This window comes from Balaenoptera ricei, chromosome 3 (genome assembly GCF_028023285.1).
Source record: "Balaenoptera ricei isolate mBalRic1 chromosome 3, mBalRic1.hap2, whole genome shotgun sequence".
Lineage (NCBI taxonomy): Eukaryota > Metazoa > Chordata > Mammalia > Artiodactyla > Balaenopteridae > Balaenoptera > Balaenoptera ricei.
In genome coordinates, this window is record NC_082641.1 from 41166433 (window position 1) to 41190693 (window position 24261).

The 24261-nt window shown below is 38.2% G+C and overlaps 1 protein-coding gene across 1 annotated transcript; it reads right to left on the reverse strand.

The window, feature by feature from the left end:
• Positions 1-5670: 5670 nt before the first annotated feature.
• Positions 5671-14352, reverse strand: MOCS2 (molybdenum cofactor synthesis 2). Its single transcript, XM_059919279.1, has 6 exons — positions 14264-14352; positions 12955-13099; positions 9872-9999; positions 9157-9307; positions 8153-8276; positions 5671-6259 (listed from the first exon to the last, which is right to left on the reverse strand). The coding sequence occupies exons 2-6, from the start codon at positions 13050-13052 to the stop codon at positions 6191-6193; spliced, it is 570 nt and encodes a 189-aa protein (XP_059775262.1). The 5' UTR covers positions 13053-13099; positions 14264-14352; the 3' UTR covers positions 5671-6190.
• Between the last annotated feature and the right edge of the window lie 9909 nt (positions 14353-24261).

Genomic DNA, 24261 nt, shown 5'->3' on the forward strand with positions numbered 1-24261 from the left:
TGGGGCAGAGCCCACACTCAAGGGGAAGGGAGCCTGATTGAGCCTGACCCTCAGAGCTTCTATTCCAGCAACTGGGGATCAGACTCCACCCTTATCAGTGTGGTGACAGCCACAGGGCAGAGAGGAAGTCCTGCCTCACACCCTGCGCAGGCTTTAGATCCTCCAACACCAACCACAACCCCTATCAATGTGATAGTGGCCAGCACACTCTGAGGGAAGACGTGGCTGGCATCCATATCAAAACCAGCCCCTGCACCCAAGACTTTGGACACACACAGTCTACACAGGGATGCTCCCACATAAAAACACCCCTTCAAGACCAAAATAGATAACTTTCTCCTAAGTTCATAGAGACAGAGAAAGTTAAGTAAAATGAAAAGGCAGAGGAACTAGCACCAATTAAAAGAGTAAGAGGAATTCCCTGAAAGAATAACGAAACAGAGTTCATCAGTCTACCACACCCTGAGTCTAAAAAGTTGGTAATAAAAATACTAACTGAATTAAGAAAGATTATCGCTATAAATGCAGATACATTAAGAAGGAACTAGAAACCCTAAAGATGAACCAATCAAAAATAGATAATTCAACTTCGTAGATAAACAATCCAGAAGCAATGAATAGCCAACTAAATGGCACAGGAGAACGAATAAGTGATGTGGAAGAGATGGAATAATGGAAATCACCCAATCAGAACAGTAGACAGAATGAAAAATTTAAAAACATGAAAGCAACATGAGATCTATGGGATAATATAAAACAGGCCAACCTACACATAACAGGGGTTCCAGAAGGAGAAAAAAGAGAGAAGGGGATCGAAAATGTAATTAAAGAAATTATGGCTGAAAACTTCCCAAACCTGAAGAAGGAAACAGATATCCAGGTACAGGAAGCACGGAGGCTCCCAAACAAGATGAACCCAAAGAGACCCACACCAAGACATGTCATAGTTAAAATGGCAAAGGTTAAAGATAAAGAGAGGATTCTAAAGGTAATGAGAGAAAAACAGAGTCAGTTACGAGGGAACCCCCCTAAGGTTATAAGCTGATTTCTCTGCAGAAACTTTGCAGGCCAGAAGGGAGTGGCATGATATATGCAAATTCCTGAAAGGGTAAAACCTGCAACCTATGATACTCTACCCAGCAAGACTATCACTTAGGATAGAGAGAGAGACAGAATTTCTCAGACAAGCAAAAACTAAAAAAATTCAGCAATACTAAACCTACACTATAAGAAATACTGAAGGGTCTTCTCTAAATGGAAAAAAAGAATCTATAGGAAAGGGAAAATCCCAATAGGAAAGGCAAATATAAAGTAAGGATTGAAGATCACTTAAATAAATCAGTACATAGATTGAAAAACTAACAGAAAATGTAAAAGTGATTATAACTACAATAAGCAGTAAAAGAATAAGCATGAGGATGTAAAATAGTACATCAAAATCACAAAATGTGGAGGAGGGGAGTAAAAAATGTAGATCTTTTAGAATGTGTTTGGACTTGAATAACTTAGTTTAAAGCAAGTAGATATAGTTATGGATCAACATACATGAACCCCATGGTAACCACAAATCAAAAACATACAACAGATTCACAAAAAAACAAAAAGAAAGGAATTCAAGCATACTACAAAAGAAACTCACCAAACCACAAAATGAAAAAGAATAAACAAAGTAGAACTGGAAAACAAGGAATAAAATGGCAATAAGTACATACCTATCAATAATTATCTTAAATGTCAATGGACTAAATGCTCTAATCAAAAGACACAGAGTAGCTATTGTATAACAAAACGAGAACCTGCAATATGCTGCCTACAAGAGACTCACTTCAGGGCAAAAGACATACCAGACTGGAAGTGAAAGGATGGAAAGAGATATTTCATACAAAAGTAAATGACAAGAAGCTGGGGGTAGCAATACTCATATCAGACAAAATAGACTTTAAAACAAAGGCCAGGGGCTTCCCTGGTGGTGCAGTGGTTGGGAATATGCCTGCCAATGCAGGGGACATGGGTTCAAGCCCTGGTCCGGGAAGATCCCACATGCCGCAGAGCAACTAAGCCTGTGTGCCACAACTACTAAGCCTGAGCTCTAGAGCCTGCCAGCCACAACCACTGAAGCCCGCGTGCCTAGAGCCCATGCTCTGCAACAAGAGAAGCCACTGCAATGAGAAGCCTGCCCGCTGCAACTAGAGAAAGCCCACCCACAGCAACAAAGATCCAACGCAGCCAAAAATAAATAAAATAAATAAATTAAAACAAACAAGCAAAGGCCATAAGGAAAGACAAAGGAGGGTGTTATATAATAATAAAGGGATCAATACAAGAAAAGGATATTACACTTGTAAACATATACACACCCAATACAGGAGCACCTAAATATATAAAGCAAATACTAACAGACATAAAGGGAGCAATTGACAGGAACACAGTAACAGTAGGAGACTTTAACACCCCGCTGACATCAAAGGACTGATCATCCAGACAGAAAATAAATAAGGCAACAGAGGTTCTAAATGACACAAATGACCTGCTGGACTTAACTGATATGTATAGGACACTACAACTAAAGAAAAGCAGAAAGCACATTCTTTTAAAGCATGCATGGAATGTTCTCTAGGCTGGACCACATACCAGGACACAAAACAGCCTCGAAAAATTTAAGGCGGTAGAAATTACATCAAGCATGTTTTATGAACATAATGGTATAAAACTAGAAATCAGCTACAGAAAGAAAACGAGAAAAACACAAAGATATGGAGACTAAACAACATGCTTTTAAAAAAACCAATGAGTCAATGACAAAATCAAAGAAGAAATAAGAAAATACTTGTAGACAAAAGACAATGAAAACAACCTTACACGATTTATGGGATGCAGTAAAAGCAGTTCTAAGAGGGAAGTTCATAGTGATACAAGCCTTCCTCAAGAAACAAGGAGGGCTTCCCTGGTGGCACAGTGGTTGAGAATCTGCCTGCCAATGCAGAGGACATGGGTTCGAGCCCTGGTCTGGGAAGATCCCACATGCCACGGAGTAACTAGGCCCGTGAGCCACAACTACTGAGCCTGCACGTCTGGAGCCTGTGCTCCGCGACAAAAGAGGCTGCGATAGTGAGAGGCCCGTGCACCGCAATGAAGAGTGGTCCCCACTTGCCGCAACTAGAGAAAGCCCTCACACAGAAATGAAGACCCAACACAGGCAAAAATAAAAAATATAAAAAAATAAATTCATTAAAATAAGATTTAAAAAAAAAAAAAAAGAAACAAGGAAAATCTCAAATAAAAACTTATCACCTAAAAGAATTAAAAGAAAAACAAACAAAAACAAACAAAGCTCAAAGTCAACATAAGGAAGGAAATAATAAAGATCAGAGAGGGAATAAATAAAATAGAGATCAAAAAACAATACAAAAGATCAATAAAACCAAGAGCTGGTTTATTTTAAAAGATAAACGAAAGTGACAAACCTCTAGGCAGGCTCACCAGGAAGAAATGAGAGAGGACTCAAATAAACAAAATAAGAAATGAGAGAGGAGAATTAACAACTGATACCACAGAAGTACAAAAAAAAAAAATCATTCAAAGCAATCTACAGATTTAGTGCGATCCCTATCAAAATACCCATAACATTTTTCACAGAATTAGAACAAAAAAATCCTAAAATTTATAAGGAACCACAAAAGACCCAGAACTGCTAAAGCAATCCTGAGAAAAAAGAACAAAGCTGGAGGTATAACCCTTCCACCAGACTTCAGACTATACTACAAAGCTACCATAACCAAAGCAGCATGGTATTGGCGCAAATACACACACATAGATCAATGGAACAAAACAGAGAGTGCAGAAATAGACCCACACACCTATGGTCAGTTAATCCACAACAAAGGAGGCAAGAATGTACAATAGAGAAAAGACAATCTCTTCAACAAGTGGTGTTGCAAAAGCTGGACAGCTATATGTAAAACAATTAAATTAGAATATTCCCTCACACCATATACAAAAATAAACTCAAAATTGTTTAAAGACCTAAATATACGACATGACACCATAAAACTCCTAAAAGAGAACATAGGCAAAATATTTTTTGACATAAATCTCAGCAATTACTTTCTTAGGTCAGTCTCCCAAGGCAAAAGAAATAAAAATAAAAATAAACAAATGGGACCTAATGAAAGTTAAAAGCTCTTGCACAACAAAGGAAACCATCAACAAAATGAAAACCTACGGAATGGGAGAAAATATTTGCAATGATGCAACTGACAAGGGGTTAATATCAAAAATATATTTATAAACAGCTCATATAATATCGAAAAAACAAATGACCCAATCAGAAATTGGGCAGAAGACCCAAATAGACATTTTTCCAAAGAAGACATACAGATGACTAACAAGCACATGAAACACCACTAATTATTAAAGAAATGCAAATCAAAAACACAATGAGGTATCACCTCACTGAGTTATCACAGTCAGAATGGCTATCATCGAACAGCCTACGAATAATAAATACTGGAGAGGATGTGGAGAAAAAGGAACGTTTGAACACTGTTGGTGGTAATGTAAACTGGTGCAGCCACTATGGAAAACAGTATGGAGGTTCCTTAAAAAACTAAAAATAGAACTGCCACATGACTGAGCAATTCCACTCCTGGGTATATATCCAGAAAACATGAAAACTCTAATTCGAAAAGATACATGCACCACAATGTTCACAGCAGCACTATTTATTACATAATAGCCAAGACAGGGAAGCAACCCAACAGATGACTGGCTTAAGAAGATGTGACATATACACACATACACATACAATGGAATATTACTCACCACACACACAAAACAAAATCACCATTTGCAGCAACATGGATGGATTTATGGAATCTTATGCTTAGTGAAATAAGTCAGACAGAGAAAGACAAATGCTATATGATATCACTTATATGTGGAATCTAAAGAAATAACACAAATGAATCTATATACAAAACAGAAACACTCACAGACATAGAGAACAAACTTATGTTTACCAAAGGGGAGAGGACGAAGGGGAAGGACAAATTACGAGTATGGGATTAACAGATACGAACTACTATACATAAAACAGATAAGCAACAAGGATTTACTGTACAGCATAGGGAATTATACCAACATCTTGTAATAACCTATAATGGAATATAATATGCAAAAACCCCCAAATCACTATGCTGTACACCTAAAACTAACAAAATATTATAAGTCAATAATACTTCAATTTAAAAAAAAAAAGAACTATATGGAACTTATATACTAAGATCTACCAAGATGGTATATAGGTCGACCAAGCAAAAACTGGACCATTATTTAGTATAAAGATTTTGCAGAAAACATCATTAATGATAATGTTGCTTAAGCTAAAAAACACTATCTGAAAATACTTTACCAAATAATCATATAATTTTCCTTTTTAATTGGTTGTGGGTACAATTTTATAACTAACATTATAACACAAAGCACCCTTGTTGCTAGTTTGCCTTGTTTTACAACAATTTTATGCTAATTTATATATTGATACAATACTAATAACTAATAAAATATAATAAGTATTATGGTAAGATTATTGATTCTGAAATACTAGAAAGCTTCATATGATGAAATATCTTAGGTATTATCACTGAATTTTTAAAAACAGGAAAATATTGCTTTTAAACTTTTAAAATCACGTTTATTTAGCTTATTTTGAAAATACATAAATTCTAAAAATATATCATACCAAGAGTAACCGATAAGGACTTTTTACACCTTCCAGTTCCACCCACATTCCCAAAACGCATCCCTGACACCAATGATATCACTGGGCATAGAGGTAGGGGGTTGGGGGCAGCCTCTGAGACAGTCACTGAGGAGGGCCCACACCTCAATGTGAGTCAAGTTACAGTTAGAGCTTAGTCATAGAATAATATGTCTACCACAGGCATCTTTCCTTACATTTAAATTATTCTTCCATTTTTTCCCTAAAGCCTTTCTTTCCTCTATCTCTAGTTCCCGAATAAGCCCTCATCCTAAACACTCATTTATTTTGCTTTTTTTTCTCTCTTGTTCCTCTGGTGTAATGTAAGAGTTTATGTTCAGTAAACTATCTCCTGGAGAAGAAAAATCAAAACATGATCAAAGATAAGAATTTACCAAGTTTAAATTTTAAGACTCTAAAAACCTAAGTGGTTTAATCATCGGTTGCCCAAAAGCATTCTTTGTTTCTTTTCCAAGATGATGATGATTCTTCATACATTTCCTAAAAAGCAGAACCATAATAAGAATTTAAAGGAGAGCATTTTAATAAATGCAAATATATCTGAATAAATCAGGCAAATGAATATCACAACTATTTATATCTGCTCCTCTTTTAACAATCCAATGGCCATTTGCATAAGGCAATGAGAGCAAACAAACGAATAAACATGCTCCCTACACTCAAGGACTCAGTCGAGTAGGAGAAACGACAGACAAGAAGCCTTAACGAGACAAGGGGCAAACACAGAAAGGAATAAACAATTAATTCCGCTCGGGATCATGACAGGAGACACCCTGGGCAAGGTTATGTAGGGAAGATGGAAGGTCTTTAAACATTTTTTTCTTTCCAGACACACCTACTACTTCCACATTTCTAAATACGCGTTTCCAAAGGCCGAAGGGATATTTCCATTAGCTTTGAAATTAAGAGACCACCACAAAGGTTCCTAAACAGGTCTGAGCTGCGTGGTGGTGGCAACCACTCTGTAAGTGCGTGCCCAACCCACCTGCCCATTCCTTGCCTGTATCACAGATGATCTCAAAGCACGGGCTGAAACCAGAACCAGACTAGAATTCAGATAATTTTTGGACAGAAGGGGAATAAGAATATATCACTTTCTCTTCTCACTCTCTAGTCAGATTCTATTTCTGCAGGGGTAGAAATCCAAATTCAATTATCCTCTGAACACCTGTACACCCTCCCACCCTCTACAGACAGAGAAGTAAATAGAAAGCCCAGCCAGTTCTCGAAGCATCACAATGAGAGTATACCCCCAACTCCTACCCACTCCCTTATTTGGGGGGCCTACCGTCTCATCTACTTTGTCACCTGGCTATCCATTCTTTGCTCCAAGGCAAAGAATCTCTTCCAGCCAGGCTCACAATTCATTCTGGAATACTTTTCCTACCTTGCTCTCTCCAGGGTCTCATGGTCTATCAAAATTGTGGCAGCCTTGTTCACAGCAAAGCAACCAGATATCTGAGCTTCACTAAGACAGATTCCTTTCACATATCCTATCCTCTAATCCCTAAGTATCCCCTTATAACAATGGGTTTCAGTTTTTATCCAGAAAATATGGTCACTAAATTTCACAGGTGCTGGTTCAGAGTCCAATTTGCTCATCTCACCCCTGGTCCTTCACCCTGGCCTTCAGCTCTACTGGGCAGTGGATCCATTCCTCAGCTTTGCTATCAGCCACAATGCTGTGGGCAATTTGAGGCTCTTAAGTGTAATTAAACATTTCTGAGAATACAGAGTGATCCCACTGTTGAGGTTACTACACCAGGGGAGAAATCAGGGAGCTGGGCCTTTTCACATCTTCAGAATGCTCTCTTTAAGCAGGGGCTTGTTTGCTTTTATTGATGGGTTTGATGTATGGACAGAAAACAAGCTAGAATTTCCTAGTTAGGTTTTTAAATCCACTTACTATGCATTTTCTCCAAGGAGGCAATATCCCACTTTTCTTTTCCTAAAATGAAGGAGTTCTAGGAGAAGGCTCTTTTGCCTTGAGAGGTCTCCATTTTAGCCATTGACTAAATAGCCATGCATTATTCCTGTTCTCCAAAGGAAAGACCCTCTAACTCAAGGGAATTCTAATATAAGGGATAATACTTCATATATGAGCCACTGGAACGTTCTAGACTAGGAATTCTAACTGTTACCACTTGTTGAGGTCTTCTCCAGGCCATGCATTCTTTGGGGCACATATTTTTCATGCTTAATAAACCTTGGAAAGGAGATTATTACATAAACACCCCATTTCCTAGAAAAAGAAAACAAGATTCTATAAAGTCAGGGAAGTACATACTCTGTATGTACTCTTCTTCCTTGTTCTTTAAAAATTCCTGAGAAAAATCATGTCCAAAGACAAAATTAGATATTTTCCTTACTTACCTTTTTCCATATGGGCACCTTGGCTTTTAAAGTATCAATGGCATAGCTCACAGCTTCGAGGGATGCAGTCCTATGGGCTGAGGACACAGCAATGATAATGCTTGCTTCTGACACTGGAACTAAGCTTTAACAAAATGAAGAAAAAAATTCATCATCTCCTCTGAAGCTACATGTTAAAAAATCTACTAGACATGTGAAAAAAAAAAAAATTCCAGTGAAGCATTCCTAGAACTAAATATCCAGTTCTGTTTTACCTAAACATCCCATTTAGTTAGAAAACAGTAATTCATCCCAGTTGCATTTAGCAGGAGATGCCAAGCTTGTGACTAATCTGTTAGCATGTATCCACTAAATTTACTGAATGGGCAACAAGATGAAAAGTACCTCACTGATTCAACAAATATCTGATCAAACAAACAAGGCACAGTGTCAGGTAATGCCTAGAAATACAAACTAATCTCATGATGAATATAAGGTAGAATTTAAAGTATTAAATAGTAATGAACAGTAAATAACAGAATTGATAACATTAATAAAATTATAGTTACCAATAACAAAGTAATAACTAATAGATGATAGATTTAGTCCCATTGCTGGGTTCTTTTCAAAGCCTGGAACTCCACTCTTCTTGGTGATACAAAACAGCAAACTAATCTAATGACCTTAAAAGGCTTTTACATCAAAAAAATCTCAGACTGTCATATAAACAGGGTACAGACTACAAAACAGTTCTGAAAAGGTCTCATGGCCTTTAGCACATATCAGCACAGACTGTTGGGCACAGGGCCAAAGAATCTTGCACATTTGGACTTTGTTACAGCATCAGCCATTCTCCAAACGTTACAATGTAACAAGCAGCCTTAAAGCCACTGTCTGCCAGAATGATAAACAAACCTCCCTTTCAGGGTAACACAGGATGCCAATGAAAGATTCCAGAATCAGAATTAGTACAAAGGCGGAAAATGACTACACTTAAACTTTTAAACTGATAAAGGAAATCATACCCAAGCCGATGGAACACTGCTATGTGTTTGACTGGCCATTTCTGCCTAATGTCACTACAAATTTTTCTGACTTCATTTTCTGCCATTGGTAGATATGCTTCATACTCTAAGCTAATGACTTTTTTCCCTTCGAAGTTATTCCTTGTAGTTCCTAAAATAAAAAAAAATAAAAACAATACAAAATAAGCTTTCTCCCTACAGTAGAAATAGCACACTAATAGAATAAAAAAGGATTATTTTTGCATAGACGAGTAGCATACCAATTTGTCTAAAAATTACTTTGAAATTTTCTAAACACAAAAACTTGATTAGAAAATCAAGATAATCATCACAAAGATGAGGAAATAAAATGACACTGATAAGCCAGGTTTACTGAAAACATTCAAATGACAAACCAGTATATATTCCCTTTGTAACAATTAGAATTTGACACTTAAAAGGAATTATGTTCCCAGGATTATCAGAATTCTCTCTGCTAATAATGACTTTTAGTCTACTTTTCTTTTTTTTTTTTTTTTTGCCTTTAACATAGGTTAATTTGAAGATTACTAAAACAAAACAAGAATTAAAAAAATTTCTACTCACCACCGTGGGTAATCCTGGCTAACTGCTCCGTGTCTTAAAATCCTCTTACTATTAACACTGAACATGAGAAACACTTGCTAATTTCTACTGTCTTGTATAGTCAATAGATGCTATGAAAATTACAACTCACCTACAAATAGGGATATTGCACCACAGAGTGGAGAAATCACCAGCTGTGAGACTTCATCTACTGAAAGTTGCTCAGATGTGAATTTTATTATATCTTTCGATTTCTCTTCAACTTCATTTATATCTTCCCTGGAAATAAAATATTACCAAACCTTAACATTGGTACTAGAGTAAAAACACCCAGCTTATAGGCTATGTTTCGATTTATATATTTTTTCTACATTAGATGTGTTAGGAGGCATGATTTGATCCGAATGATAAAAATAAGCAAGTGTAAAATTTTAGCAAAACTCAGTAATTTTACAAATATCCCTAACGAATCAAGCATGATATAAAAAGGAACTTACCATTAACATGATCACTTAAAATGTAATCTATTTCATTTGCCAACGTATTCCAAACTCTCTCCTGCATCCACACACACATCACCTCTAACCACTGGATTACCAAGCACCACACCCAGAACTGCCTTTTTCTTTACCCAAAAAGGAGGGCAAGCAGAATGATGACTCCACAGGAACTGGGTTCATTTCATAATCAGGCACAACCTCAGTTAAGTAACTGAGGAAATAAAGGAATTGACTGCACGCCTATTCACCAGATGCTGTAAAAGTCCTTCACCATGCATTTCTCATTTCATTCATCAAGCGTTTATTTCGTACTCACTAGGGGTCAGAGACTAAGCCCACACACTGGATACAGACCAGGGAACAAAAGACCTGGCTCCAGCACTCAGGGCACTTATGCTAGTGGAGGAACAAAGCAATAAATAGGAATTACAAATAGGGATAACTAATGGAAACAAACAGCGTTCTGAGACAGAGCATGGGGGCTGGGGAAGGTGTGTTTAAGATAAGAGGACCATGCTACTGAAAAAAAAACATTCAGATGCTACTGGATTCCAAGATGCTTCAACCTCCTGTACATGTCACCTGAGCTTCTTCCACTTCATCTTGCAATACGATATAGGTAACCCAAACATCGTCTATGAACTTCAGACCACACTGAGTTCCCACAACTTGATTCTATAATAACATAGATTCTAAAACTGCATGTTACAAATCCTGTCAAACACACTCAAATCATACACAATGCTGCTGAGTATCTTCCTAGTCTTCCCAAAGAACAGCTCTAACCATCACACACAAACACACACCTATGGCAGCCCACTGTTTGCTGAATAAATTACAAACTCAAAAAAAAATAGCATTTTTCTATATCATGGTGGTGATATGGTGACCACAGTTTCCAAATAAAACTGAGATACATATCTAACAGAGAATTCTATTATTTCCAAATAATAGGACTAAGAAAATCCAATCTCTATCAACATGCCAGGCAATTGGCTTTACAATATTTATTCTTCACTTTTGGGACACTATCCTACAGAAAAGTGGGGAAGAAATGGGTGAAAAAATAAATAAGCATCCTTGGCTTGTTCTTTTCTTTAATAAAACCAAAGTTTTGTCATCCAATATGATATTTACTTGATTTTGGAGAAAAACACTATCAAATTAAGAAAGTTTTCTTTCATTCCTAACTTATAAGAGTTTTCAGTTAGGGATGATTATTAATTTCTACATTATTTCTCAGTTGACAAATTAAGCCTCATTCTGTCTGCCTCTCCAGACTATACTAAGAAGTATTCTTCAGTATGGAGGAGCATTAAAAAACTAAAAATAGAACTACCATACAACCCAGCAATCCCACTGCTGGGCATATACCCTTAGAAAACCATAATTCAAAAAGAGTCATGTACCACAATGTTCATTGCAGCTCTATTTACAATAGTCAGGACATGGAAGCAACCTAAGTGTCCACTGACAGATGAATGGATAAAGAAGATGTGGCACATATACACAGTGGAATATTACTCAGCCATAAAAATAACGAAATTGAGTTATTTGTAGTGAGGTGGATGGACCTAGAGTCTGTCTGTGATACAGAGTGAAGTAAGTCAGAAAGAGAAAAACAAATACTGTATGCTAACACATACATATGGAATCTAAAAAAAAATGGTTCTGAAGAACCTAAGGGCAGGGCAGGAATAAAGACGGAGACATAGAGAATGGACTTGAGGACATGGGGAGGGGGAAGGGTAAGCTGGGACAAAGTGAGAGAGTGGCATGGACATATATACACTACCAAATGTAAAACAGATAGCTAGTGGGAAGCAGCCACATAGCACAGGGAGATCAGCTCGGTGCTTTGTGACCACCTAGAGGGGTGGGATAGGGAGGGTGGGAGGGAGATGCAAGAGGGAGGAGATATGGGGATATATGTATATGTATAGCTGATTCACTTTGTTATAAAGCAGAAACTAACACATCATTGTAAAGCAATTATACTCCAATAAAGATGTTAAAAAAATAAATAATAAAAATAATAATGGGTTAAATTTTTAAAAAAACCAAATGTTCTTACACATTATCCTACTCAGACATGGCTTACTTTATTTGGAAAGATGGAAAGATGACATGGGTCCTAGAGCCACTAGCAATATAACTATAATAATAAAGCTGTTTTTATACCTGGAAAATGGTAAACATTTTTCAGGAAGAGTGATCTTTTTACTTTCCAGCTATGCAATTTTTCTACATTTCTCTGTGCCCAGGAGAGCTATTATCCAGTATTAATAAGCATATTGGTGGAAAAGTACACAGAGAGTCCAATAATAATCTGAGTTCAAATGTTGGCTCTGCCACTTATTAGCTCTGTGATCTTAGACAAGTTTTTTAACTTCTCCCTCCTGCAAAATAGGAGTATTAAAACTCCAGTGTCTAGCGCTGTGCCTGACACAAAATCTCAATAAACCATGTTAAATCAATAGAATGAACAAATCAAGATGACATTAAACTGCTTACAACACAACTGATGTAGAGATGATAGGTATTTATAAGTCCATCTGCACCAATAAAGAGTTGCTGCTTTACCAAGAGTTGGTGCAGACAGCCTTACAAAGAGTATACAGTTAAAGGAAACCATATATAAGTTATTATCTGTATGATCCTTCTCCACAAGATTGCCTAAGAAAAACCTATCTCAAAAAAAAAAAAAAAAAAAAGAAAAACCTCTCTCACATACCCAGGTGGCTCAAAAGCACTATCCTCCACTAATTGGGGGGATAATGGCAATTTCGTCTCCTGACTGAAGCAGGAGGAGCTGATCTCCAAGCTCGACATATTCTTGACGAACAGCAAATATCACCTGATTTCTGACATCAGCCAATCTGAAGGGAAAAAGGTATAATTAGATGTATCAATGCTGTTAGACCCCAAATCTCCTCAGCTGCAATCAAAATTACATAAATATTACTTTATGAAGCATCATCTGCAAAATCGCTAATTAAACTCATATTTTGCAGAGAAAGGATATATCCACTGAAGAACATACTTATTCACCACAAAGAATGCAGTAAACTGCTAACAACTCTTTACTGGATGTTGGGTGTCTTGGGGAATTAAAGAAACAAACAAAAAAAATACTAGACTGGAGACAACATTCAGACCAGGTCAAAAAAAAAAAGGACAATTTCTTAATCAGTACATGCCCTCCCCAGGAGCTTTCCATCTAAGCATACAAGTATACTAAGTATACCCTGAAAGGTTCCAAAACACCAGGTGCTTCTCAGCAGGTAAAACGTGAAAGGTAAATTAGGAAGAGGCCCCACTACATTTCATTGATTATCAGGGCATTTTAAGAACTTAAAAAGATATGAAATCAAGAAGGAATAATTTTCTTTTTGAACATACATTGTGGGCTGTCTTTACACAGCACTAAGACTTCCAAGTTAAACATTCACACAATTTAAGTGACAGTACTAATATACCTGGAACACGTTCAAATAGGTCACTTTTATATTTTGTTCCAAAAGAGACTCATTGAGGTACGAACAACAGCAGTAAAATGATATTTTCAAGAACCAGAAAAAAAATCAAATATTGTAAAAACTCAAATTCAGCAGCAGCTAACGTTTGTTATCTTTCATTTTTCTTTCAATCTTAGAAATTTCTATTTTGAGTTCTCTAAAGAAGGGGCAGGACATAAAAGTTTAAAGCACACATTTTTTAACAGAATATGTAACAATTTCATTTAACGTTACAAAAATGCAGAATCTACATTTTCAGTATTTTGTAGATTATAAAAGCAAATATAATCATGTCCCTTTGGGAGTGTCACAGCTCACTGTGTTTTTTAGTAAAATATATTTAACCTTTATTAAGGAATTTTGCATTTTTAAATACTAGAACTTAAGTTTTCAGAAAAAATACAACTAATGATCCTTTTAACATTAAACATGGAAATCTAAATTAACTTTTTACTTTTATCATTTACTCACACATTTTTAAATATTAAAGTGTTAATCATATACATTCTGCAAATTTTTAACTACCCAGGATGGCGCGTTTCTATCTCATTCCACAGCTGCAATGCTTTTATTTCTTGTGGCACAGAAATGGTCTCTGAGCGAATTCCTGTTATTTCAGCACTTTCTGCAAAATACAACACTTCCACCTGAAAAGAAAGAAAATGTTTTTAACAATAACAACCCATAGTCCTTTTCTGACTGTCCACACTGGGTTTTGTTGTTCAAATGTATTACTTTAATCAAAGACACTTTTTATAAATTAGAAAAAATTAAAAGTGCCCATAAAAATTTCAGCATACCTACAAGTTCAAATTTTGAAAAATTTTTGTTTTAAGTACAAGTCAGACTAATTTCCAGATGCTTTTTAGTTTTATAAATGTTATGTGTGCCACAACTAAAATCCTAACAATATCTTCTTAGAAACCATGAGGTTGGCCTTTAACTGACATAAAATTATAGCACCTTTTATACTTAAGCAGTGAACAAATGTCTGAGTCAAGAGATGAATTACACAAATAAATGACCAAATAAGTTAAAGACACATCTTTCACGGTTGTCATATGACCTTTGATTCCAGTCTACATTACATTGAACTCAGCTGTCCAGGATTAAGTTATGCAACATACAAACCCTGATATTTACAAAAGCAGATGGGTCTGAAATACAGGATAAACTGCTATTTCCTAGGACAAACCTATGCAGACAGCCTGGTATCTAAGCGATCCGACCAAGTAAAATAACCCACCTGTGACTGAGAGCAAATCATTTTCTACGAAATAATCAGAGGCCTGCAAATAATCAAGGGTTCGCAAATGCACAGATGGAGCACATTTCATCAAAGAATTCTTAGTTAAGGGCATTTCTTTTAAAATTGAAAACTTGTCTTCTTAGAAACGAACAATCTGAGAAGCAAGGGCAAATATCGCGGGTGCCTTTAGAAACCAGCTGGTCTTCCAGGCCATCACCTGCAGAACAAGAGTTCGCGGAATGGACTTGACTTTCGCTGGGGAGACCGGAGCAAAGCCTCCGAAGTCGGGAGGGCCCACCGCGGCGGTGGCGGTCGCCGGGGTCTGGCCGAGCAGGACCGGGTCTGTGGAGGGAAAGGGAGAACAGACACATCCCGGAGGGTTTCCCCATTCTTACCTGGCACCGCGGCACCATCCCGCCAGGGAACCCTAGCCGGCTATCCTGGCGCGGAAGCCGAGGCGTCTGGTCGACGCAACGCGCAGGCGCAACCTGCCGGCCCCCTCCGCCCACATCGAGCATGCGCAGAGCTAGCTCCTCCCCGCTGTTCTCCCCGCTTCGTTTGCGCAGCAGGCGCCTGCAACTTGGTGTTCACTCGCGGATGGGTCGCGGCGGTGGGCGAGAGGTGTAGGTGTAGCTAAATGGGAAAAGGGCTGGCCACGCATGTCTTTAGCCTCAGCTGAGAGGCTGAAGTGTGGGAGAGCTGACCCCGGACTCTCCTGGACATCTGCCACCTCCGTTATAGAAGCTCGACTGTTTCCGCCGCTTAACTGCAGGGTTCTCTTTAACACTTTTTATTTACCCAACCTTCTGCTTTATGATTACTGTTCCCTAAAGACTTAAAGCATTCAACGTATCTGAGCACTCGAACTGTATCACATTCACACTTTTCCTGTTTGCTACCGGCTTAGCAATTTGTCCACACGCCATCTAAAACAGCGGTCCCCAACCTTTTTGGGACCAGTTTTGTAGAAGACAATTTTTCCATGGGGGGGGGGGGGGGGGGCGGTGGTTTCAGGATGATTCAAGTGCATTGCATTCATTGTGCACTTTATTATTATTACATTGTAATGTATAATGAAATAATTATACAATTCACCATAATGCAGAATCAGTGGGAGTCCTGAGCTTGTTTTCCTGCAACTAGATGGTCCCATCTGGGGGCGATGGGAGACAGTGACACCCCAAGTGTGTTACTAATGTCCAGTCTCCTCCGTGATCTTGTTTTGGTTGCTGTCACTGCAGAAAACCCTGCTTCACAAAGACAGGATGTTGGAAATGCAAGCAGGCTTTTCAGTGCTTTTGTGGCAATCTCAGGATATTCCGCCTTGACTTTAATCCAGAACGTATGGAGATTTGAAGTTGTCTCAAACATAATTTTAAGGGCACTGTCATTTGCGATCTCAAGCAGCTGATCCTCTTCTAGCATGGACAAAGTTGATTCACCTGGCTTACTCACAAATGGGTCTCAGATCCATTCCTTCCCAGTTCAGGGGTCTTTTGTGGTTGGGAAGTAATGCTCAAACTCTTTTGAAAGCTGAGAAAAGTGATCATGCACCAGCTAGAAGAAAGAAGGCCCTGGTTCAGTCTCTCAAAATCTCTGCTAATGTTTGAAACATGCCAAAAATCCCAATGTTCACCTTTCTCCCCCATAATTCCAGTTTGGCTTTGAATGCAGCCACTTTATCTGCCGACTTGAACACAGCTGTTGTTCTCCCCTGAAGTGACAGGTTGAGTTTGTTGAGCAGGTTGAATGTGTCACACAAGTAAGCAAGTTTTGCGACCCATCTGTGTCACTGAAATGTGCTGCCAGGGGTGACTGTTTTTCTAAAAGAAATCTCTGGAGCAGCTCTCATAACTCAAAAACTCAGGCCAGTGATCTACCTTTAGAAAGCCATCTCACTTCTGTGTATAAGAGAAGACGTGTGTGCTCTGCGTCCATCTCCTCACAGAGCTGCGCGAACAGACCTGAGTCAAGGGCATGTACTTTAATGTGGTTGATAATTTTAATCACATCCTGCAAAACGTTGTTAAGTTCAGGTGACGTTTCCCAGCTAGCCAGCGTTTCTCTATGGATGACAGAGTGCGTAGACTCACATTCAGAAGCGGCCTCTTTGACCCGAGTAGTGAAACCAGAAGGCCGTCCAGTCATGGCAGCAGCTCCATCCATGCATATACTGACACAAAATGACCAATTCAGTTTTCCTGATACGTAATCATTCAAAGACTTGAATAGTTCTGCAGCTGTGGTGTTGGCAACAAAAGTGCACATAACATATCCTCACGCACATCCTCCTGAAAAATATATCACACAAAAACAAGCATTGTTGCCTTGTTGTCAACATCAGTAGACTTGTCAACCTGGATCGTGTACCATGGTGACTCATTAATCCTCTAACAATTGTGCCTCAATAACCCCTGCTATTTCATCAATTCGTCTAGTTATGGTGCTAGCCGAAAGAGGAACACCTGCCACCTTTTGAACTGCAGCCTCTCCTAAAAGTTCATGGCAAATGTCTTTAGCAGCAGGAAGGAACCACACTTCACCAACAGTAGAGGGCTTCTTAGCTTTAGCAAGCGGTTAGCTGCTAAGAATGATGCTCTCAATGTGACACATTTGATGAAGTGGTGGCCTTCAATAATTGCTTCTGCTCTTCGTGTTGACGTTTTTTTCTTTTGAAAAACTCCAAAGGCTTGTCTTTTAATGCAGGGTGCTTGGTCTCCAAGTGGCGAAGCAGTTTTGAAGGTTTCACGGCTTCGTTGGATAGCCACATATTATACAAAGTGGGCTTACAGAATGTGAATCACCTGTTGCAATGAACCTGTAATTTAAGTAGGACTTGGTAGTTTCTTTTAAACGCAGCTTTCTTTTTGTTGTCAGTCTTAGAGTCTTCTGCTGTCTCATCACTGCGTCTTTCCCCCTTTTCAAAGAAGCTCTCCACTGATGTTTTTTACACATTTTGGGTAGGGTTAGCTTGTGGGCTTACCAAAACTGTGACTGAGACAAGTGTGCAGTGCCGGAAAGAGGCGCAGATGGAAGTGGTAAATAAAATAATGGGTGGGCCAAGCGCAGACTAAAATAAGTGTCGGATTCTGACTTAAAGCCTGCCACCAGATGCAGGTTAATTGTCGTCACTTGCCACTCTCTGATAGAGTTTTGATATGAGTCTGCAAGCAATTGATTTCTTATGGTCTCTGTGCAGTCAAACCTCTCTGCTAATGATAATCTGTATTTGCAGCCACTCCCCAGCGCTAGCATCACCGCCTCAGCTCCACCTCAGATCATCCAGCATTAGATTCTCATAAGGAGCTCGCAACCTAGATCCCTCGCATGCGCAGTTCACAGTAGGGTTCACACTCCTATGAGAATCTAATGCCGCCACTGATCTGACAGGAGGCGGAGCTCAGGCAGTAATGCGAGTGATGGGGAGCAGCTGTAAATACAGATGAAGCTTTGCTCGCTCAGCTTGCCCGCTGCTCACCTCCTGCTGTGCGGCCCGGTTCCTAACAGGCCACAGACCAGTACCAGTCCATGGGCCAGGGATTGGAGACTCCCGATCTAAAATCTCCAACATTTTACCAACATAAACTCTTTTAAATTGCATAGTTATGTGGGTATAAACTAGGCGGCCCTCCCCTTGGAGTTCACAGTCCTGGATGTGAGACAGTCATAAACCAGTGATGGTAGATCAGTGCACCAAATGTAATACTAGGGGTACATGTTACATTCCATAGGGGTGGAAGGGGAGAGTGGCCGGTCACCTGAGGAGTGTGCTCTGGAAGTCCTCACGGAGGAGAGAGATGCTTGAGCTAAATGTGCTGGAAAGAGCGGCAGCAAACAGCAGGGTGGAGGGTAGGGATGAGGGAATTTTACTAGCCTGTGCCAAGCCAGAAGGATATTAAAGCAGCATAATGAGGTCACAGAAGGGCAAAAAGTTGGCAAGGTGGGCATGCCCCCTGCAAGGAAGTAGTGGGAAATGAGGCTGGAGATATCAAGTAGTAGCCCACGGCAGAAGAAATTGACAAGGACTAACACCAACGTATCTTCTGGCAAAGTTGCTAAACATCAAGGATAAAGAATTTTATTCCCATCCAGATAGAAAAACAGGGGAATGATGACAACGAACGTAGACTTGTCTGAAACATGTGATGCCAGAAGATGGTGGTGTGCAATATCTTAAAAAGGCTGAGAGCAAAAGCATGACCCAAATTATTACATACAGCCAAGCTGGTGTTGACAAAGGGCAAACTGACACTCCTAAACCCACAAAAACTCAAAAATACAATAACCAAGAGCTCTTTAAAAAAAATCTACTTCAGCAAAAATCCAGTCTATCAAGAGGGTAATCAAACTTTAAAACTCAGTGATAAGGAAGTTAATGGTAAAAAAACAAAACAAAAACAAAAACTGGAGGTGAGATTTTAATCCCTTTAAATATAAAACAAAAACAATTGTGGGATTATGGAATAAAATGTAAGTGACATCACAATATTAAAAAAAAAATAATAGAAACTGCCCCAAATTGGAACATGTAGTTAACAAAACATTGGTTCAATCCTCTTAATAGTTCTTACAGTCTTGTTAAGTTTAGAAGGGTATTTTAGGGGTGACTATGTCTTGTGAGTAAATAATCTGATGATTATTAATTCTTTCAGTATCACTTCAGTTATTTTGTTGTAAATAAAATAAACTAAAAGTACAAATAAAAGTGAAATTAGAGTAAAATTTAAAAAGAATAGTATATAGTATAATTGCACTACATATATATTATATATATATAAATTTAATGCCCAAAGAAAAGGGATGGAATAACATTCACCAAATAACAACAGTTACTGTATCTGGGTAGTAGAATTGTGGATAATATAAAAAATTATTTTGCTTCCTCTTGTATATTTCTGTGTTGCTTGATTTTTAAAATATATTGAGGCCACCATTACCCTGACACCAAAACCAGACAAAGATGTCACAAAAAAAGAAAACTACAGGCCAACATCACTGATGAACATAGATGCAAAAATCCTCAACAAAATACTAGCAAACAGAATCCAACAGCACATTAAAAGGATCATATACCATGATCAAGTGGGGTTTATCCCAGGAATGCAAGGATTCTTCAATATATGCAAATCAATCAATGTGATACACCATATTAACAAATTGAAGGATAAAAAATATACTATAATCCCAATAGATGCAGAAAAAGCTTTCAACAAAATTCAACACTGATTTATGACAAAAACTCTCCATAAAGTAGGCATAGAGGGAACCCACCTCGACATAAAATACGCCATTATATGACAAACCCAAAGCCAACATCGTTCCCAATGGTGAAAAACTGAAACCATTTCCACTAAGATCAGGAACAAGACAAGGTTGCCCACTCTCACCACTACTATTCAACATAGTTTTGGAAGTTTTAGCCACAGCAATCAGAGAAGAAAAAGAAAGAAAAGGAATCCAAATCGGAAAAGAAGAAGTAAAACTGTCACTCCTTGCAGATGACATGATACTATACATAGAGAATCCTAAAGATGCTACCAGAACACTACTAGAGCTAACCAATGAATTTGGTAAAGTAGCAGGATACAAAATTAATGCACAGAAATCTCTTGCATTCCTATACACTAATGATGAAAAATCTGAAAGAGAAATTAAGGAAACACTCCCATTTACCATTGCAACAAAAAGAATAAAATACCTAGGAATAAACCTACCTAAGAAGACAAAAGACCTGTATGCAGAAAACTATAAAACACTGATGAAAGAAATTAAAGATGATACAAACAGATGGAGAGATGTACCATGTTCTTGGATTGGAAGAATCAACATTGTGAAAATGACTATACTTCCTAAAGCAATCTACAGATTCAATGCAATCCCTATCAAACTACCAATGGCATTTTTCACAGAACTAGAACAAAAAGATTCACAATTTGTATGGAAACACAAAAGACCCGGAATAGCCAAAGCAATCTTGAGAACGAAAAATGGAGCTGGAGGAATCAGGCTCCCTGACTTCAGACTATACTACAAAGCTACAGTAATCAAGACAGTACGGTATTGGCACAAAAACAGAAATATAGATCAATGGAACAGGATAGAAAGCCCAGAGATAAACCCACACACATATGGTCACCTTATCTTTGAAAAGGAGGCAAGAATATACAGTGGAGAAAAGACAGCCTCTTCAATAAGTGGTGCTGGGAAAACTGGACAGCTACATGTAAAAGAATGAAATTAGAACACTCCCTAACACCATACACAAAAATAAACTCAAAATGGATTAAAGACCTAAGTGTAAGGCCAGACACTATAAAACTCTTAGAGGAAAACATAGGCAGAACACTCTGACATAAATCACAGCAAGATCCTTTTTGACCTACCTCCTAAACAAATGGAAATAAAAACATAAATAAACAAATGGGACCTAATGAAACTTAAAAGCTTTTGCACAGCAAAGGAAACAATAAACAAGATGAAAAGACAACCCTCAGAATGGGAGAAAATATTTGCAAATGAAGCAACTGACAAAGGATTAATCTCCAAAATATACATGCAGCTCAATATCAAAAAAACAAACAACCCAATCCAAAAATGGGCAGAAGACCTAACTAGACATTTCTCCAAAGAAGATATACAGATTGCCAACAAACACATGAAAGGATGCTCAACATCACTGATCATTAGAGAAATGCAAATCAAAACAACAATGAGGTATCACCTCGCACCAGTCAGAATGGCCATCATCAAGAAATCTACAAACAATAAATGCTGGAGAGGGTGTAGAGAAAAGGGAACCCTCTTGCACTGTTGGTGGGAATGTAAATTGATACAGCCACTATGGAGAACACTATGGAGGTTCCTTAAAAAACTAAAAACAGAACTACTACACGACCCAGCAATCCCACTACTGGGCATATACCCTGAGAAAACCATAATTCAAAGAGTCATGTACCACAATGTTCATTGCAGCACTATTTACAATAGCCAGGACATGGAAATAACCTAAGTGTCCATCGAAAGATGAATGGATAAAGAAGATGTGGCACATATATGCAATAGAATATTACTCAGCCATAAAAAGAAACGAAATTGAGTTATTTGTAGTGAGGTGGATGGGCCTAGAGTCTGTCATACAGAGTGAAGTAAGTCAGAAAGAGAAAACCAAATACCGTATGCTAACAAATTATATGGAATCTAACAGAAAAAACAAAATGGTTTTGACGAACCTAGGGGCAGGACAGAAATAAAGATGCAGACATGGAGAATGGAGTTGAGGACACGGGGAGGGGGAAGGGTAAGCTGGGACGAAGTGAGAGAGTGGCATGGACATATATACACTACCAAACGTAAAATAGATAGCTAGTGGGAAGCATCCGGATAGCAGAGGGAGATCTGCTCAGTGCTTTGTGACCACCTAGAGGGGTGGGATAGGGAGGGTGGAACGGAGACACAAGAGGGTGGGGATACGGGCATATATGTATACGTATAGCTGACTCACTTTGTTATACAGCAGAAACTAACACAACATTTTAAAGCAATTATACTCCAATAAAGATGTTTAAAAAAAAGTAATATATTTATTCTATAAATATTTATTGAGTGTTTATTGTTATTTAAGCACTGGGGATACATCTGTGAACTATAAAAATAAGGTCCTTGCATCACGGAGCTTACTTTCTAGTTAGGAAGACAGACTATATGTAAGAAAACAAATAAGGGTAGTTTATGATGAGTGATATGAAGGAAATTAGAAGGGGAGGACCAGGGTGCACATCCGTTAGGATCAGGAGTGAATGAACACTGAGCTGAGCTGAGACCTGAAGGAGCAGAGGAGACAGCCTGTGCGGTGCTGGGGGAAGAGCATTCTGGACAGAGGCAACCTGGCTTCAGGGTAGGAAAAGACTCAGCACATTTGAAGAATAGAAGAGAGGCTAGTGTGTCTGAAATATAAGGGAGAGAGCCTGGTGGGATGAGTTTTAAGAGATTAAAGGGAACCTGAACATATAGATCCTGGGAGGTCCTGAAAGCCAGTTTGGATTTTATTCCACTTTCATTAGCAAGACACACACATACACACACACACACACACACACACACACACACACACACACACTTTTTCAGATATGACTGCATCTGCTTGGAGCCATTTTTGAGGAGCCTGAGCTCAAACAGTTCTGAAAAGGAAGCCAACAAGGCCTCATCCCTGGACACTTCACTTATGCAAGATAATAAATTCCTTATTTTGCTCAAATATTTTCTGTCATCATTTTCAGCTATTAAATGGTATCTAGTCCCAGGTACCTTGTCATATGTTTGGGCCCATTATCAGGAACTCTCCATGAAATGCTACTTAGCTTCAGTGACTTTGAGCAAGTTGAAGCCTGTATGCTATGTTAAAAAATAGAGGAAATAGATTTTCAAATCTCAGTCCACATTTACCTTTTTATTAAGTGTAGCAGAATTTATGGAAAGTGAAAATATCTCTGTATGAGGAAGTTTGAACTGTGTGGTAGGAGATCTGTAGACATTTGACTCATATCTTTAAGATATTTTTGGTGGTATTTGAATTTCTCATTAAAAATAGATGATGCAGTAGTTATTGTGTAAATTATTAGTTCAACATAAACCCATCTGGAATTGCTCATTTTAACAAATCACCCAGTATTTCAAGCTCCTTTCTATATATCTGGCTTGTAAAGACAGATTGTAGCATCTACTAACAGCCTAGCAGAGAGCCTTGCAGCTTGTAGGTGTACAAAAAAATTGTTGATTAGGCTTTGTGATTGGATAGAATTATTTACAAAATATCACATTCTACTCGTGTAATTTTATTCATTGGTCACAAACATAAAACCCAGCCTAAACTATATGTATTTGTTAGTTTTATTAAAGGAAATGAAAATCAAAAGAAACACTCCCCCTTGTGGTTAATTATTCCAATTTCAAATCCTTCACCTTACAAGTGGAAAGAATTTAGATACAAAAGAGCTTTTTGCAAATATGTTCTTTACCGACCATATTCTAAAACCAATATAGAAATCTCCCAGTTTCAGATGGTAGAGGAAAACCAGATCTCAAAGTTTCATTACTGTAAAATCTAAGACATACACAACAAATTGGTTAAAAAACAGAGAAAAATGCCCCCAACAAAGGTTGATAACCAATGAAAAGCAAAGCTCTCTTAAGGAGTGCGGTATGGGCTCTAGGAAAGCTCCTAGAACTCACTTTCTGGAGTCATTAAGAGAGGGGGCTGAGGGAAACAAAAACCTGA